The following is an 18,160-nucleotide window of genomic DNA, read 5'->3' on the forward strand; positions in this document are numbered from 1 at the left end:
TGTAGAGCCTATAAAAATAAACTAAAAATAACTTATTTTAATTATTTTTATCGGTGAAGTTTCTTAGGAAAAAGATTTGCAAGAAAATTATAAATCACCTTCATACGTACACTTGAATAAACACTTTCAAATATTCTTGAATTATAAAATTTATTGAAATAAGTTATAAAATACATTGGTAAGAAATTTATGTGCCACTTTGATAAGTTGCGTGTAAAGTCTTCTTCCTTTCAATTTGATTGACTTTGAAGTGGTGGAGGTGGCATCTCAATGTCTCTGAGACGCCGGCGCCACCACAAATTATTGCCGGCGTCGGCGGCAAAGAAGAAGTCGTGTATGGCGGAGGTTTCCGATGTTTGATGGCACTCTGCAATGGAGGTTGTGATGGGGTATGGCAGCGTAGTAGTTTGAGTGGAGAAGCTTTCAATCTCAAAAAGATCAGAACTTGCATCACTGGCCGCATCATCATCCATGGCACGTGACTTGGGGGGGCTTGAAGGTTGGAAAACTTGCAAGGAATCACGTGATGGTGTGTCCTCTTCTTCATGAACAACGTTGAGAAGAACCTGAGGTTTGGTGGTGGAGTTTGTTGCCAAGAACAAAGGAAAAGTGAAGCCTTCACTTAAGGGCCTTGGAACTTGATTCATGGAAGGTTGGAATTGGAACAATCTTTGAGAGTTCACTTCCTTGTTGGATGTTTGTGGTGTCTTGTGATTCATAGAATCTTTGTGTGAAGAAAGGATTTGAGGTTGTTGTGTTGGTGGTGTTTGTGTGGTTGCAGGAGTTTTGGGTTTTGGTGTGTTTTTTTTCACTTGCACAGACTTTTTATCATTGCAAGGACAATTTCTTCTTAAAAGCCAAATGGGTTTTGACAATGAAGTTCTGATTTTCTTGCTGAGATCAGAAGGGCTTTGAGGAGGGTTAACTGAAATTGCACTTGTTTGAGGATGAAATAACAAACCAGCTTTGTTATTTAAACTGGCCTTAGATGAAGAAGAAGAAGGTGTTGTTGGAGTTGCAACATGGAATGAATGAGCTTTGTAGTTGTTGATGTTGGCATTGGCATAGCCACCAAGTGATGATGAAGCAGAATAGGAGAATGACCTTGTGGACTTTGTGATATCACCTTGTTCTTGATTGTGTTTGTGTTCTGTGTCCAGGTTAAGCAGGGGAGAAACTCTGCTGTTGCTGTTGATGTTCACTTTTTGGATGTTGTCATTGTTAGTCCCTTGGTTGAAGTACTTGTGTGCATGGAAAGTGCTATGCTCAGAGGTGGAATCATGATCAAGAGTTCTAAATCCAATAGGCCTCATAGCATGGTGTGGTTCACTTTTGTCTGGTTGATGGGGTGTGGGACGAGGAGATAAAAAAGATGCATTTCTATCTCTAAGGTTGGGTGATTTTGGTTTCAGGTTGGTAGGAATTGCCCTTTCCATTTTTCCCACACTTTTTCTAATATTGAGGGGGGTTTAATTCAATGTTTGAATGGAAAGGCTAAGGATGAAACTGAACATAGGTGGTACTGACTCTGAAATTCCTTATGCTCATATATATTTGGGTGTGTTAGGACTATGTAGTAACTTTTCCTATCACCAATCACAAAGCAGTAAAATTAAGAAAAGAAAGTTTCACATATAGGTTATGTTTGCACAGGAACCTAGTGTGTGAACGGATGGTTGAGCATATTTCCAGTATAAGTAAAAGTAATGGTTGGAAATTTTTTAAGCAATCATTTTTTTATAGTACTATTAGTAGTAATATTATTAATAATACTAATAATAGTCTGTAAAAATGCTAATAATTCAATTTTAATAATTAGTTAAAATTTATAAAATTATTAATTGAGCTTATTAAATAAGGGCCAGAATCTCGTTCTTTTATAATTTTTAATTATATTAAAAAGAAGTATTTCAAAGAATACTTCAACTTTTGTTATAAATTTTTACTAAAATGCTCAGTGCAAATTTAAGTCCTTTGTATCGGAGAATACCCTGTGGTCTCTAACTTTAGACAAAATGTATTATTGTATGTGATTAAAATATCTACCCTATTCTTCCATCCTACCATTTTCTCCTTCTTCAATGAAATGAAGTTCTAACTTGTGCTATGCCTCACCCCTTTCTCAATGTATATAAACAAAAAATTACACAACAATGATATTTGCTACATTCTTTTGCCAAACTCATTAAGAATATATAATAATAAAGGGAGAAAAAGTTATAAAATTAAATGATGACTAGCGAAACATACATAGGTTGTTCTATCAAACACATTTGTATCATTTAACATTTTTTAGTAACTAAAATCCAAACTCAAAAGTAGACTTTAAACAGTAATTTCATCCAAAGTCTTAAAACTTTTAGACACACTAAAAACTATTGAAAGGGTATGTTAGCAAAGAATGAAATCACTACTTGTGTGTACCAAACACAATGTCACTTATTTCAAATACCTTAACAGTGCTTGAACCACTTGTGATTATATATCCAAACTTGAGATGTGACCATTCCTTACCTTTTTCTTATTTTCCAAAGAAGTTTTTATCATCATGTGGCCGCCTGATAACTTTGGTGGTATTGATGTGAGGGTCCATTTTATTTGAAATAGAAAATCAAACACAGCAATGTGAATATATAAGTGAGGGTCCATTTTATTTAACGTTAGGAAGGTGTGTCTCAACTCATGAGAAATCAGATCACAAAGAACTGTCTTTATGGGATAAAACCCAATGAATTGTATCATCAGAAGTGGATTGATTTGAAAGCAGTAAGTGGTGGGTCAACATTAACATTGTAGCTAACATGCATTGCTTAATTGCCTGCCCCTAGACATTTCATTAATGTTTCTTGTTTAGGTGGTCTGGATTTTGCTCTTGGAGAAGAATTTTGTCTACATTCTTTCTATCAGATTTTACAAGACATGAGCTTACTCATAATGTCTTTTTTCTTTATAGAATTTTAGCTTGGTTGGTGCAAATCAATGTAAGTATTCATTTCATTTATTAACAGGTTGTCATGTAGGGATATTTTAAAATAGGTACAATGTATGCATATGTACATATGATATTAGATATTAATACTCAAAAAATAATCTTCTACTTGTACTTCTGTATATTTCACAGGATTTTTTTTTGCTAGTAAGCCATTATCACACAAAAACTAAAGAACTAAAATTGAGAACTCACTCTATAGTGTTTGTATACAGAATGATGACTTAGACCAAACAATATTAGTAGCATTGACTAATTTCTGTTTTTTTGGGATAGTTGTGTTATTTAGTTATTATTATATATAATACGTTTTATACTTCATAAACTTTATTTAGGAAAATTTATTTATTTATAGAATTTATAGTTGTAAGAATATAACTAAGATTTAATTAAGATTATTATTATAAAATATTTATCATTAAATATATAAGTATAATTATGTCGTGTTTTTTTTAACAATATAGTGTAATTCACTCTATAAATTACTGGATGGAGACAAGTTTCAATATTTTTACGAAATCTGAGTAAGTTATACTCTCTGAGTGCCACTTATTAGCCAATATACTTTGAGATTTCAATAAAAGCTTTAAACTTATGAATATAGTGTGTGATATATAGAAAGGGTTGAATAACAAAATAAAGGGCACTTGCACATGTGTTTGGTGGTTGAGAAGAATTATATAGGAAGTTGCCTAAATGGATGACAGCTATGCAGTATTTCAAGCCAAGGACAATTATGAAATACACAGCATCTCCTAATGCTGTAAATGGTACAGGAAAACTATAGCAGTTTGATTCTTATTTGTCTATTTTAGTCTTTCAAGTCATGTATTCACAGGCTTGCTTTTTGTAAACAAATAATTCCAATGATACAGCTTCTTGTTGATAGTGTTTTAAGTTATGCATTGATAGTTTATTTTTAATAAATATACATAAGTCATATACATAATAACAAAAATTAACTATTATTTCATTAAATAAAATCAATTATATATATATATCACAAGACACTGTTGAGCTCAGTGAAAATCTAATTTTTAAAATATTATTAATTAAAAAATTTTTAATAATTTTTTATAAAGATCTTTTATGTCTCTGCCGTTATTTATTGGACTAAAATTTATATCATTCACTTCTTCCTAATATTTTTTAAGATTTTTTTTTACATGTAATAAAATCACCTTTGACAGTATTTAGTCATCTTTTTTATTATATCTACTACTCAAACACTTATGTATATACATTTCTTATTATGTCCTTTCTTGGATCATCACTCATCTATCTTAACATTTTCATTTTTGTCACTCCAAATTTTTTTTTATGTTGTATTTAAGACCCAACATTCATTATCGTATAGGATAGTTAGTTGTATTATAATATAATAAAATTTTTCTTTAGTTTGATATATACTTTACAGTAATGAATAACTCTCGATACTCTACACTTTAACTCTTGTATTTTTGAGTAACATATTTATTAATTTCTTCATTATTTTGTAGAATTGATCTTAAGTACTTAAAATTGCAGATTTATAGAATAATATCATCTTCAAATTTAACTTCCAACACATAATTTTCATCTTGGATATTTTGCTAAAATTGCAAAGCATATACCCCGTTTTACTTTTACTTCAACTCAAATAAAAATCTTAGATTCTAAGTTCTCTCTCCATAACTTATATATGACCTATAAGTTAAAAAAAAAACTGTTAAACATTATTCATCATATATGACCTACTCTAATTATATTAAATATTTAGAGTTAAATACATTTTTTTTTACATTTTCATTAAATTTTGATTTTAGTTTTTCATTCCAATTTTTTTTTTTAAAATCAAGCACTTTTGGTTTCTAGTGATGGCTAAGTTGACTAGAATGTTGTAATTATTTCATTTTTGTGCTATGTTAAAAAGAAAAATTATTAAATTTTAAAATAAATTAAAGACTAAAATCCTATGTTTTTTAGAAAATAAAATCAAAATTTATAAAAAAAAAAGGACTAAAATTATACTTAAGAAAAAAAATTTAAAACATACGTTTGATTAGTGATTTGTGTATCAAATTACAGTACATTGATATATAAAAAAAAAGGCCTATTGTATATAATACAATCCGTACCCCATGCAACAGAGATTTGGCACTGGTTTCCTTTTCGTTTTAGAATTATAGTTGTCGATTTGTGTCTTCTTTCTTCTTGGTTATCCCGTTAGGTGAGGATAAGACTTTCTTATCCAGGATAATAGGATACTCATTGTGTGCATATATAATGTCATACAAGTTTGATAACTCCTTGTTTCCAAGCCTATGTTTTTTGTGGTGCCATTTATAGCCTTATGTTTTATGTGTATAAAATAGTATATGTGACGTACGTGGTATGACAATTCATATGAAAATTCCTATATGAGAATTACATCATCTTTTATCTTTAATTTGCTGGTTTCCCTTTGGATGTATACTTATCCCCCGTGCGGTTTGTTTTAATATATGTGACATATTCTGAGTGGTTGGTTAGGAAAAATAGTGACTTTACGTAAGAATTTGGTATTGATGTTACAGTGGCCAGGTCATTTTCATGTCCACGAATTAGACCTTCATAAGAGTTGTGATGTTCTTGTAAGAAATGAGATTAGTGCAAGGGTCATGACATGTGTTCCTCTTTTAATGGATTATAACAAAGATATAAGAAAACTATAATTGAAAATTAGTTTTTAATAATGATGTCAACTTAAAATCCCATTTTATTAAGGTTATGAATGAAATTTTAAAAGTTTTAACAAATATTGTATTATTTATACTTACATGCCCTTATTAATCTAACAAATCATGAATAGAGTACCGTTTAGATTGATATTGTATCAAAGTTAAATGAAAAAGGAATTTAACCAACAAGCACTATTCAAGATTGCATTCAGAAGTTTTCTTGGTTGCCACGACCTTCAACCATTGCCACACAAATAGAGAAACGAAATATTGAATCATAGGAAATAAGGGTGTCAAAATTTAATGTGAATACTGACTAGTGACAGCTTATTCAAGGAAAAGCAAGAAAAGGATATTTAGAAATAGAAGCAAACTTCACAAATACTTTGAGTTCAGTTAGCTATATTTTTCATTAGTAATCTATTGATTTAGGTGAGGATGAACTTTAGTGCAATGGTAAAATTTTGCTACCTTATAACTTGGAGGTTTAAATCTTGAAAACAATTTCTCTACTTACAAAGTAAGAACCTTGTGTGCTAACCCACCATTTAATCTATTAATTTAGGTAACTTGAGGATCATTATAGTATTTAGTTTATTTTGTTTTTGTTTTTTTCCATTTCCTTCAGCATAATAAACGAAACAAGCATATAAAGTCAAAACCAATGGATACCATCATCAAAAGGACTAAACCAGAATCAATGAACCAATTTGATCAATGTCTAGCAGAAATTCTCAGGGAAAACAAATGAAAAAATTGAAGGGAAATTCAAAATTGAGCATCAAATGAATACAAAATTGCTGGTCTGGGGTCAAAACAAGAGAACTTCTCTTTCCTTTCTTCTCAAAATGCCATTGATCGACCAAAAACAATTTATCAGCAGTTTTCATTCCCCCAGTCCATTTCAGCTTCTTGCTCACGTGTCTGGGTCACCATGGTGGAGATTACATGGCTGCTATATACATTTATTTATAATTAACCAAGGAAGACAACATTAAACATTACATAATTCCAAATTTGGCACACATGAAATGTTGCAAAACCCAAAACTTGAAACAAAACCTTTTGATAAACATCTTCATGAGTCACACTAATGTGGAAGAATAGCATGAAATACAATCAATGCATATCTTCATTCACTAAAATAAATTTATCAATTCTAGAATTTAAGGTAATGCCATAATGTTATTGTCTCAAAAGGGGAGTTAACCAGATGAAACCTCTACACAACACTGGATGGCATCAATAGTCCGTAGAGAGACTTGCATTTATTCTCCTGGAACTTCATCAGTTGCCTTAAATGGCGAATTATCACAACCAGTTTAATCCGATCTCCATGGATAGATAGCACAACATAAAGTTGTGGTTTTTATTTTTTGTCATCGATGCATGTCGTTGTTCATTGGAAAAAGCACATTGTTTTAACCGTAGTCTATAGTGAATATAAGAAATTACAATATAAGATCTATCATTGATAGCATGACCAGATTTAAGAGATCATGATCTTAACAACTGATGGAACTTCTCCGAAACAGTATTTTCAAGCTTATCTATGTAGCACGACCAACAATAGGTCCTATTTTTTCACTTAATTCTTGATGGTTCTTGTTTTTTTTTTTTTAAAGAAAAAACCACTACTTTAGTTTTTCTGTGGCAAAATTATAATTAACCTCTCCTCTAGTATATACATCTATCAGTTTACAACACAACTCCAATGAATATTCTTCATTGCAAAATTTCCAGGATAATACAATTTTGATTCAGTTTGTAAATCATACTGCTTTCTTCCTTTTCTTTAGCAAACAACACATAGTTATGTGCAACAGAATCATTTACAATAATTAAGGTTCCTCTTAATTAGTATTCAGTGTCCTCCAAATGACTCCTCCACCTATTGAAAGAGCATAAAGAAATATGTACACACACCACTGACACCAGGCTAACCGTGCTAAATGTATATACATTCATAGCAAACTAATTAACTAGAGAAAGCACTTCTCTTAACTAGATGTTAATTAGTAAGCTGCTACAACAAAGAAGGAAAAGAAAAAAAAAAGTTCATGATGGTGTTTTAGGTATAGAACAGAATAGAGGCAAAAGATAAAAGAGTTATATTAATTGAAATATGCTACAATGTGATGAGATATTCATAAATCCTAAAGGACTAATCCTTATTTATAGTAATTATAATCCTAACCATATGAGGAAACAAAGCATGAGATTAAGAAATATGGTAATTCAATCTTAAATGATAATGATGTAATAATAGAAAAACTAATCCTAAAGGTAATCTAAGATATGATAAGTTATTGAAGGATATTTCTTTATATTCTAACAAGGATGATTGAGGTGATAGAAATATGACATACAGAAACACATACCAAAACATGAACATGTGCACCACACAAACACACACACACACAGAGAGAGAGAGAGAGATACCTGAAAACCCATGTTTCTTCCTCATCTAGGCAGCACGTTGATGTCTGTGCTAACTCTCCTGGCCTTGGGAGGCCCTATGTTTGAAGTATATATATTGCATTAAAATCTAAAACTGATATTAAGGTAGACCAATTTCTGCCAGCTGTCTTTCTACTATGGCTCAAGAGGAATGTCACAATATTGTCTTCCTTAAACCTTTTTGTTTGGAAGTTCAACTTTCATGGTGTAATTATGCATTTCCAATTTTTTACCGGTCAATGTGGCTCTTAAATATTGTATTCTTTGATTATTTCCTTAGTGTCTTTCACAGAAATTCTTATTGAAGAAAATCCAACATGAGAAAATATATGGGCCTATCTAAGTCTCAGAGGACTCAGATTACATGTATATAAATATCGGAATAAACTACTTTAGTCTTTCAAGTGAAGGGAATTTGAAAAATCAAAGATTAAGATGAGAGTTTGTTAAGTCAAAGATTAAAGGGACAGTAAAGTAACAATTTACTCATAAATACAGATATGGGTAAATTCGAAGGCTATCCATCTTATACTACATATAATTTATGTTAGATAGAATACACTCTAGCGAGAACAATTTGGTAAAAGATAAACGGGTAAAGAAAAGGATACAAAAAGATCAAGAAGGGCACATCCTCCTGGTTCTATGAGCCACGGTAGATTTGGGGCAATTTTGGACCACTCCAAGCTTCTGACAAGTATGCTACATAAAACGAAGTACATTGTTTGAAATATAATATAAATGTCATTCACGTGTGTTCACCGAATATTTTAAGCTTTTGATGATAGTTGCATTATGATATGTATGTTCTTTGAATATTTGTAAAAGGTCATTTTAGTAAAAGTTCAATCCATCTCTATTTTTTCTGATGTAAAAGGTCATTTTGGTTATGTCTGAGACTTTAAAATAAAGAAGATAATAAACTGGAAGCTTACCTTGCTACGTAAGTGACATTCCCGATTAAAGCGAAGAGAAACATCAAAGGATTGATGCCCTACATATCATAGAAATGGTTTATGTTCTGCAAAGTGAACTAATTAAAACTGCTTCATACAACTGGACAGAAATATTTTTACTGCACAGGGAAGGGGGATCTGAAGGGCAGAAATGTCCCTCCCATAACCCCATCTCAAAATTTTTACTTGCTATATAAATAGGAACAAACACATAAATGATCATAGGTACAGTGGTTGGAGTTCCTAACCTTACAGTTACCCCTTCTGATCTGCAAAATTGATGAAAATTATCATGAGTTAAAAGAAATTAGAAAGAGAACAAGACAAGTCAATCCAGCTCAAAGTGTAGCTCCACTAGCAAAGAAAGTATATTAGATGAGTTTTAAACTTCCAAATATACTGCATACAATTTTCTTTGGAAAATACAAAAAATAAATATTTAAATTATTTATATTGTCATATTGTCATTGTGATTGTAAAGTACCTATAAAGCTTGAAGGAAAGTTTTATTGTAGTGCTATACTACCAGTTATCCTTTGAAGTAGTGATTGTTGGGCTTTAAAGGGACAATACAAGAAAAAAGTACAAGTTGCAGAAATGAAAATGCTAAGATCAATGAGTGCTCACACAAGAAATGACAAGATAAGAAGCAATTGTATAAAAAGAAATATTGCAATAACAACTACTGAGAAGGCGATAACAGAAAATCAATTAAGGTGGTTTGGATACATGTAAAGGTTATTAGAATGACTAGTGAGGATAGTAGATCACATAACTTTTAGCCTAGTTAAAAAGGGTAATAGAAGACCTAGAAGAACTTTGGAAGAAATGATTAAAAGGGATCTTATAGATAAATAATATTTTGGATAATTTGAATTTGGAGTTTAGTGTTGTGTAACTGTAAGCCATATAACTAACCTCAATTAGTGAGGTACAACTTTGTTGTTTGTTTGTTTGTTTGTTTGTTATGTTGTATATATATTGTCAATGTTAAATACATGCAGACTAAAGAGCATTCTGTTTCTTTTATTTTTTCCACAGCATATTTTTCAAGTCCTCAACAAAGCGGTTATAAAAATGATGTGATGAATGAGTACCGCTCAATATCATTTAAATGAAATTCTTTTTTCCCACATAAATAAATTGAATTAGAAGGTTTTCCAATATAGACTACTGGAAAATATAACTCACATTTAAACAGATTTGAGGAAGTCTTCCACCCATATATATAAGTGCCATTGCCCAACCAAGTAGAGTACCAACGCTACTCTCTCCTACCACATCATGTTCTGACAAGTGATTGCCACTAACCTGCGATTGCTGTAAGAAATTATAATAGAAAGGTAACAGGAAAATTCATTTCCTTTAAACATTTTAAAAATCAATGTAGCCATCCATGTTGGTTAATTTTGAATCTTTAGTCATCCACAAAATTATTGCTTTTTTAACCCATGATTGAGTAATGCCAAAGATAACCTCCCATCACCTAATATAACCAAACTGTTTAAGAATAACAAATGCAGAAGGTCCTATGTGGTTCAGGTGACTTAGGCCTAATTTGGATAAACTTTTGCAGCAGTATTTGTAGGAGAAAAAAAATAAGGAGATGAAGAAAAAAAATTATTTTTATAATTTAAAATTAACTTATGCTCTTTTACTGTTTAGAAATTTTCTTAACTTCTCCAAAAATTAAGGTGTATAAGTTGATTTTAACTTAGAAAAAAAGTTTTATTTATTTTATCTCCTTATTTTTCCTCCTTAAAGTGTTTCTGCTTAAGCTCATCCAAACTAGGCCCTAGTCTTTTGCAAAGGACATTTTGGTGGGACAAATACCATCTTCAACACATAGTTCAGTTTGGGGGGGGAGGGGGGATAAGTAATTTGCAGCTAATCATGCTATTCCTATTCTAATAGGATGCAATGGCTAAATTACAACAGCCAGATGAATATCCATAGAGAAATAATCTCTCCTTTGCATGTGTAACCAATTTGTGAGTTTCTTTTTACCTGCAAAAGCTTTCTTCCAACATAAATCACAAATTCTTGTCTTGGTTTTGAGCTCATGGAATGACTTCTTGCATCTGGTGACTGAAGCAGATTGAAGGCACCAAGAAAAGTTAATGTTGACACCTGAACAAGACTACATGTGATTAGATTTCAAATCTGGCACAGTCACTGTTATATATAAGACAACTGGGAGAAAAGTTTACCAAACAAAGAGTAGTTTTAGTCTTTAAAACCGGCGCAGATTGTGCAAGGATAGCTGAACCAAGCAAGGGCTCTTGTATAGGGTTGACAATAAGAGGAGTAGATCTTTGGCCTAAGATAGATGTCGATGGAGTGCCAGTTTTTGATAGATATCTTGCTGACCTAATGAATTCAAAACAGATGAGTTATAAGAACTTTTCTATGCACGGAGAAACAAATCCACTAGAACTTTTGTGAGCACAGTTATGCCTATTTCCTTTAAAATACCCCACAAGAAATCATACACACTCAGCAATACCAAGAGAAGGAAGATAAATCTTAGTGAAATTTAAAAAGGAAAGCTAAAATAAGGGCACATATCTAAGAGAATCAGCAAAGCTAAATCAAGAGAAATATTGAAGATTTTGGAACTATATGTAGCAGATCATTCGATGGAACCAAATATTCACAATACATCTGTTGAGTGTTGTTACTTTCACAACTGTGTTTTTGCACATTCTTACAATCATAAATTTTTTAGACTAGTCAATTCATTTCAGCACTTTTTTAATCACTGTACTAGTTTCAACAATTGCTTTTTCCTTAAGCAAATGGGGTCATAAGGATCTTCTGTACAGTAGTTTATGGAATTAGCATTATTCTTTGAAGTGAAGATCCTAACTAAAGGATAATGAACCGCAAAATTAAGTAGGGTAGACATCCCACTCCTGTTTCCAAGCAAGTTGTAAATCATTGTTTTTATTAACCATAGATTATTTCTATTTTCCCTTTACAATCTTATCTCTTAATGTTGGGAAAGGTCATGGCCAGTTTGCATAGAATAAAATTAACTTATCCACTATTTGACTTCCTGAACATTCTCACGCCACAATAATTTACAACCTAACCCTTTTGATCAAAACAATCCAAAAATTTCAATTATATACTGCCCTTGATAGAGGGAATCAGATATGCTTTTTTTGGTGCCTATCACACCAAGATATAGAAGTTGATAAGGAAGCTAGAGTACTGCCGGAAATTTTGCATAAATTTCAATGAGAGAGATTAATTACTGGTAGTATAATTGTCTTTCAACAAAAGTTTTTTGAGCATGTGCTGGAAGAGGAATTGGAGAACTCAAACCAACGCCTGGTCTTTCGAGACGATCAAACTCAATGCTCTGATTAGCATCATTGGCTCTTTCCATTCCACTCTTGCCTTGTTCTGCATTTGTTGGTGTGTCAATCTGTTTATGCTTAGAATGTTAGAAAACAAATGGAAATAATATAGTACGCTACTGAAATGTATTAAAAGTCTGAAGTCTCCGTACTCGGCTAGATTGCTTAGAAACTCTTAGAACATACTTCTAGTGGAGAAATAATGTATTGCTTATCTAATGCTCTAGAACCTACTATGATTGCATAGTTCCAAGAGATAAAGGAAAAATGCCCCCCAATTATTTTTAATAAAATATTATATGATATAGCATAAATAGACACAAAGATTCTACTTAGATTAATCTAACTCTCTGTCTACCATCTAAGACGATAATATACTCCAAAGAGATGAATAATGAGACCAAAACTCTACACAAATTGATTTGAGATCCAGAGTTAGACTTGTAAAGTGAGTTTAACATGCTGACAGATTCTTTTATATACAACTTGAGATTTAATTTTGATTCCAATTAAATAGGAATCTGGTATATACACTTTTACTGGAAACATATTTTGCCAGGAGTCCATAAGTGGGAAGTTAGCTTCGTCTCACATAGAATAACTTATATTACTTCTACCATTTGCTGCTTGCTTACCTTCACATATAATAACATAATATCTTTAATCTTGAAATAGTAATATTCATCAACAAACATATAACAGTCTATCAATAATTTTGCTTGCAAGAAAAAGTATACGAATCTGTACCTTGAGCTGTCTATTGCATTTCAGTTTAGGATATATGTGTCCATAGTAAATTGCTTGTAAACAAAGTGAAAGAGTTATAATGGTATAGAGCTGCACATTAACATAGAAAGAAAAAGGTTATTCAATTAGTGGAGGCAGGAAAAGTCAGATAAATTGATTTTCTAAGTACGCAGACTCAGGTTCCCTCAGTCTTCAGCTAGAGTCCTTACCACTGCCGTATAAAGTTGAGTAAGAAGCTGCATAAACAAGTAACAAAATCATCCACTTATCAGTCCCTTATTATGTTAGGCATCACAAATTCTGTATTTTCAAATTATACATTGGGCTAATTTTATGCTTTGAGAAGGGTTGATTTTGTTAAAACATGTCCAAGACTGAATACTGGTCAGCTTATATGAAACAAGTTAGCATGACTGATATCTATGCACCAATTTGAGGGGAAATGTTGAATTGTACTGAAACAATTTTCTTATGGCCTATAAACATCAATATTTTTCTTAGTTTTATCTTTCTCTTTAAAAATTGCACCATCTGAGAGAATATAAATAGTATAAGTATAAATAGGGAGACTAAGAAGAAAACATCAAATTAGTGTGTCACATATACTGCAACAACTCCCTGCATCTCTTTCTGAAGCAATAGGAAGGTTGAGTTGACATCGCAATTGAAGTATTTATCAGTGAGTTTTTTTTCTAAATGTGTACAAACTAAAGAAACTATGGAGAAGGATAATCTTAACCATGAATTGAACAAGAATCAGGTCTCACTGCTGGTAAATGATTTTGTTATCAATTTTTCATAATTTGGTATTTCAAATTTCTTTCGAAGGAGATTGTTGTATAGGAATGTCCGAAAAGTTCTTTTGTCTTGGTTAGTTGAGACTATATGAAGCTAATGATTGGAAGGTCCTGTTTTAGAATCTTCAGTTTCTGAATTACATGGTGTGTCTCAGATATATCTGCAGATTCTATGCAACAACTTCTCATTCGAATTTTTTTTATCTAGTAGTGTCATATTGTTTAATATATTTTCAGAAATTTTTTTATTTCATGAGGGTTGTCAGTTGTCAAGAAGTAGATAGGATTTCCGCGGTTTTTCAAGTAATTTCTTCTCTTCAGAACCCAGGATTGATAGAAAAAGTCATAATCTAAGAAACCAGTAACAAACTTAATTTTCTCTAATACCTACATTTTAATTATAAAATATTTAATATTTCACGCATGAATTTAATTATTTGATTAGCGCCCGTTCCTACAAAGTGCCTTGCTCCTTGGATTTTGTTCAACAGTATTGTGATGTGAATGTTAATAATATGAGAAAGTAAAAGCAAAATGTAATTCTATATCCTTCTAAACAGCTTCTTAATAATCCTTCTAGTATTTTATAAAGAAAATATTAAATGAAAAATTAGAATGATTTAATATCTTGGAAACATAAGTATTCTTTGGTCACTTAATGATTAGGAGAATTATTAGGAAGAATGGTTTGGAGGATTTAGAACTATTCAAGAGCAATTTTCTCAAACTATGAGACAACAGAACCACTCACAGTAGCAGGTTCTAGCAAGCATCCGAAGAGGTTGAATAGATCTCTGCAAAAAAAAAAAAAATTGTATCAAATATAGGACATGGTGACACACTAACACCTTCATCCGGACACAACAAAATCAGAAAAATATAGGGGTTGTGGAATGAGAAGACTTAAAAGCATAACACTCAAGAGGGTTTAGAGATCAGATAGAGATACAACAATCAGGATTAACCAAGTCGAGTTGGCTATACACGGATCAATCATTGGCTCGATGACATTGAACTCCTGAAAAAAAAAATTTCTTAAAAGTTGAGGTCCTTCTAATGGTTCCTTCTGTAGTATTCTGTGGTCTTCCTCAACCTCTTTTAACCAAACTATCTTTCAATTGGTAGGCAGGTTGGTCTACGACCAAATCATCTGAAATGAGCTTTTGTATTTTTCTCCTCAATAAGAGATATTTTTTCATTCCCAAAATACTTTTTTCCTATACTTTCACTCTTCCACCTCAGCCTCTCATTCCCACTACACTTCTTTTGCTCTTGTTTTCACTTTGTTGTCCAACAGCACGGAGTATTGAAGAATTTTCTTCATAGTTTGATAAGCACTGTGGAATCATACTTAAACTGTGCAACTTGGCGTATGGTGTGGTCCCCAATTTTCACCTCCAAAATTTTGTTATATCATGTTTTGCTAAACTGTCTATATATTCCATCTTACTATTACTATAAAATCCCTTGATTCTAAAGCTTCTAAGTACCTATTTCAACATTGGCTTAAATATCTTTTTGGTCCCTACCTTTTTGCAAATTTTTGCTTTGGTTCTTACGTCTTCACAAGATCTTTTATTTTAGTCTTTCTTGCTGAACGAATTCAACATTGACGTTTACTCACATCCATTCAAGAAAATACGAGAACTCAAAAATTTTGGCACAGAGCACATCACGTACAGGTGGCAACTTAGCATTGGAACAATTGTATTATCATGTTTTAATTCCATTAACTTCTCTTTTCCTTAAAATTTAAAACTCTGGATTCCCCTAATTGACAATGACATGCTTCCTACTTCTTACATAAACTGAGAAGAAAGTTCCCTTTGACACATTTTAATTTGTGTTCGGTGAATTTAATCGTTGGATTGATTAGCTCAGTACAAAAATCACGGTGACATAGTCAATTCAAGGTTAACGATATTTCACTAAGTATCAAGTGATGTTAGATATTCAAAGGATAAATAAGAATAATTAATAATTGATTAATGAAGATGGAAGCATAACAGAATAATAATGTCGCAGCCCTTGCAAAGTAGAAAAAAAGAAAAGAAAAGAAAAGAAAAGTTAATTTACCCGATTATCCATGTCAACAAGAAAGTAACAGAGAGACCCTCAGAAGATTTTTCTTTGTAGTTTGTGATTAGTTGAGGTATCTCAGCAACAACCCAAACAATGACACTGATTATACCTAATGTGGTGGAAACTCTGTCTTTCACATCACTGCTCATTTTGGCCCATTGCATGCATTGCTGACTCCCAAGACACAATGACGTGGAGTTCGCAAAATCATCCATTGCATCAGAGAGCTGCTATCTGTTATATAATCAAGAACATGGAGAGTGAAAAAACTAAAAGCAAATGCATAATAAATAAGTCAGTTGCAGTTGCAGAAATTTCTCTTAACAAGACACAAGCAAAGTACTGTAAGTGATTCAGAACATGGCATAAGAAGACAAAGGTGTCATACAAAAAATAAACAGGTATACAGTAAATAATAATACAACAACAAAAGAATCCTGGTCTTGTCCACGTGTCTTTCATAAAGTTTTTATATTCATATAAACTAATGAATATGACTTGCCCCAATATTTTAAGGAAAAAATACAAATTTGTAACATTGGATGATAAGTTAGGTCATAATAAAACACATTATATGCATAACAACATACTAGACTGAGTTATTGAAATTTGGTATATTGATTGAAAACGGGCCAGTCAAAAACTAAACACTTGATTAAAATGCAACGCGCTCTGAAACAAGAACTTTGGTAACAACTGTGAAAAAAACAAAAATAAATGCACATATAAAACCTTTGCCGTGGAAACAGCACGAGAGAAAAGGATTCATACTCACAGGTAACGAAGAAAGACATGCAAGGGAAGATAAATGGATAACCAGAGTAAAGCGTATATAACAATGCCAATATTCTAAATTAATAGCACTAACGATTTAGTCACGAAATGGTAAAAAAACATGAAATGTGGCCATTGACGCAAGAGGAATCGCAACAGGGCAACATGATCATAATCGTAATGGTTGAACATGCGTAAAAGAGATTCTTTTCAAAGCAACAAAACTTGAACGTATGAGAAAAAATGAATACCTAGTTACTAGCTGAAAGATAATCTTAATATCCACTTTGGATCATCAGATTCTTGATGCGTAATGAAGATTGAGAAGTGCAATTTAAAACAGTGACTGAAAAATGTGTTCCAGAAGAGAGAGAGTCACACAATTCAGCACATGTATGTATGAACCTTGCAAATAAGAAAAAGTCTTATCAAAATCCTTGACGCGCGGTTTGTTACGATAGATTTTTTAACGTGGACAGTAGCGTAAAAATAACGTTTTTTACATGGAAAAAATTGCTGAATACTAAATTATGGAATTTTATAGAAAATTAAAAAAATATAAAAAATTATACCTGTACTTTAAGATTTTTTTTAATAATTTTGTATGATATATGTTGAATGTGGGGATTTTTAGTTGTTAATTTTTTTTATAATTTTGAATTTAAAATTTGATATTTTTGTACTTAAATTTATTTTTATAATTTGAATATAAACATTTTTGGTAACTTGACTACTGAAAAGTCAAAAAATTTTAACTTTCATCTGCTTATTCTTTATTCATAATCATGGAAAATGATTAAATAACATTTATATTATTTTTACTTGATTTGAATGTAATTTTTTTTTTTTGGTAACTTTACCGTTAAAAAGTGGTTGTTGACAAATTTAAATCTTTTTATTTTGCTAGTGATAAATTTTAAATCTTTATCTGGTTATTTTTTATTCATAATCATGAAAACTTTTTTTGTTTGTTTATCTTTTAGTTTTAAATTTTTAAAAATTATATTTAAAAAATTAAGAAGAAAATAAAAATACAATTTAAATTAACAAACTAATTTTACTTTTAAAAAAAGGAAACAAACTCTAAATTTCTATTAACTTATAGGAAACAAACTGTTTTTAAAAAGATGGTCTAATTCAATTTAATTAGACCATCTTTTAATTTCAAAATATTTTTGAGATTAGAAATTAAATAACGAAAAATTATTTTCCTCTAAATAGATTTAGTATTAATGTTTGTTTAAATAAAGATTAAAAAATAAATTCATAAATAAAATAAAATTAAAATTAT

The 18,160-nt window shown here is 31.2% G+C and overlaps 2 protein-coding genes across 2 annotated transcripts; both read right to left on the reverse strand.

Moving 5' to 3' along the window:
- Positions 1-204: 204 nt before the first annotated feature.
- Positions 205-1,624, reverse strand: LOC113868166 (protein PHYTOCHROME KINASE SUBSTRATE 4-like). Its single transcript, XM_027503752.1, has one exon. It carries the CDS (start codon positions 1,434-1,436, stop codon positions 231-233), a length of 1,206 nt encoding a protein of 401 aa, XP_027359553.1. The 5' UTR covers positions 1,437-1,624; the 3' UTR covers positions 205-230.
- A 5,883-nt stretch (positions 1,625-7,507) lies between these two features.
- Positions 7,508-16,310, reverse strand: LOC113867984 (probable vacuolar amino acid transporter YPQ1). The gene is made up of 13 exons (XM_027503515.1): positions 16,090-16,310; positions 14,765-14,807; positions 13,426-13,452; positions 13,217-13,306; positions 12,365-12,537; positions 11,315-11,474; positions 11,112-11,234; positions 10,296-10,415; positions 9,353-9,373; positions 9,084-9,142; positions 8,760-8,850; positions 8,131-8,236; positions 7,508-7,711 (listed from the first exon to the last, which is right to left on the reverse strand). Exons 1-12 carry the CDS (start codon positions 16,308-16,310, stop codon positions 8,180-8,182), a joined length of 1,185 nt encoding a protein of 394 aa, XP_027359316.1. The 3' UTR covers positions 7,508-7,711; positions 8,131-8,179.
- Between the last annotated feature and the right edge of the window lie 1,850 nt (positions 16,311-18,160).

Source organism: Abrus precatorius, unplaced genomic scaffold, assembly GCF_003935025.1.
Source record: "Abrus precatorius isolate BTA unplaced genomic scaffold, Abrus_2018 Scaffold5, whole genome shotgun sequence".
Classification (NCBI taxonomy): Eukaryota; Viridiplantae; Streptophyta; class Magnoliopsida; order Fabales; family Fabaceae; genus Abrus; species Abrus precatorius.

What these genes read in the sequence shown, in the direction of transcription:
- LOC113868166 (XM_027503752.1), bottom strand. Translation starts at nt 1,436, where the DNA reads ATGGAAAGGGCAATTCCTACCAACCTGAAACCAAAATCACCCAACCTT.
- LOC113867984 (XM_027503515.1), bottom strand. Translation starts at nt 16,310, where the DNA reads ATGGATGATTTTGCGAACTCCACGTCATTGTGTCTTGGGAGTCAGCAA. An exon ending in AATGCAATAGACAGCTCAAG is followed by an intron (nt 12,538 to 13,216) that starts GTACAGATTCGT and finishes AAGCATAAACAG; the next exon opens with ATTGACACACCAACAAATGC. An exon ending in GTGCCCTTCTTGATCTTTTT is followed by an intron (nt 8,237 to 8,759) that starts GTATCCTTTTCT and finishes TATCAGTTTTAG; the next exon opens with ATTTTAATGCAATATATATA.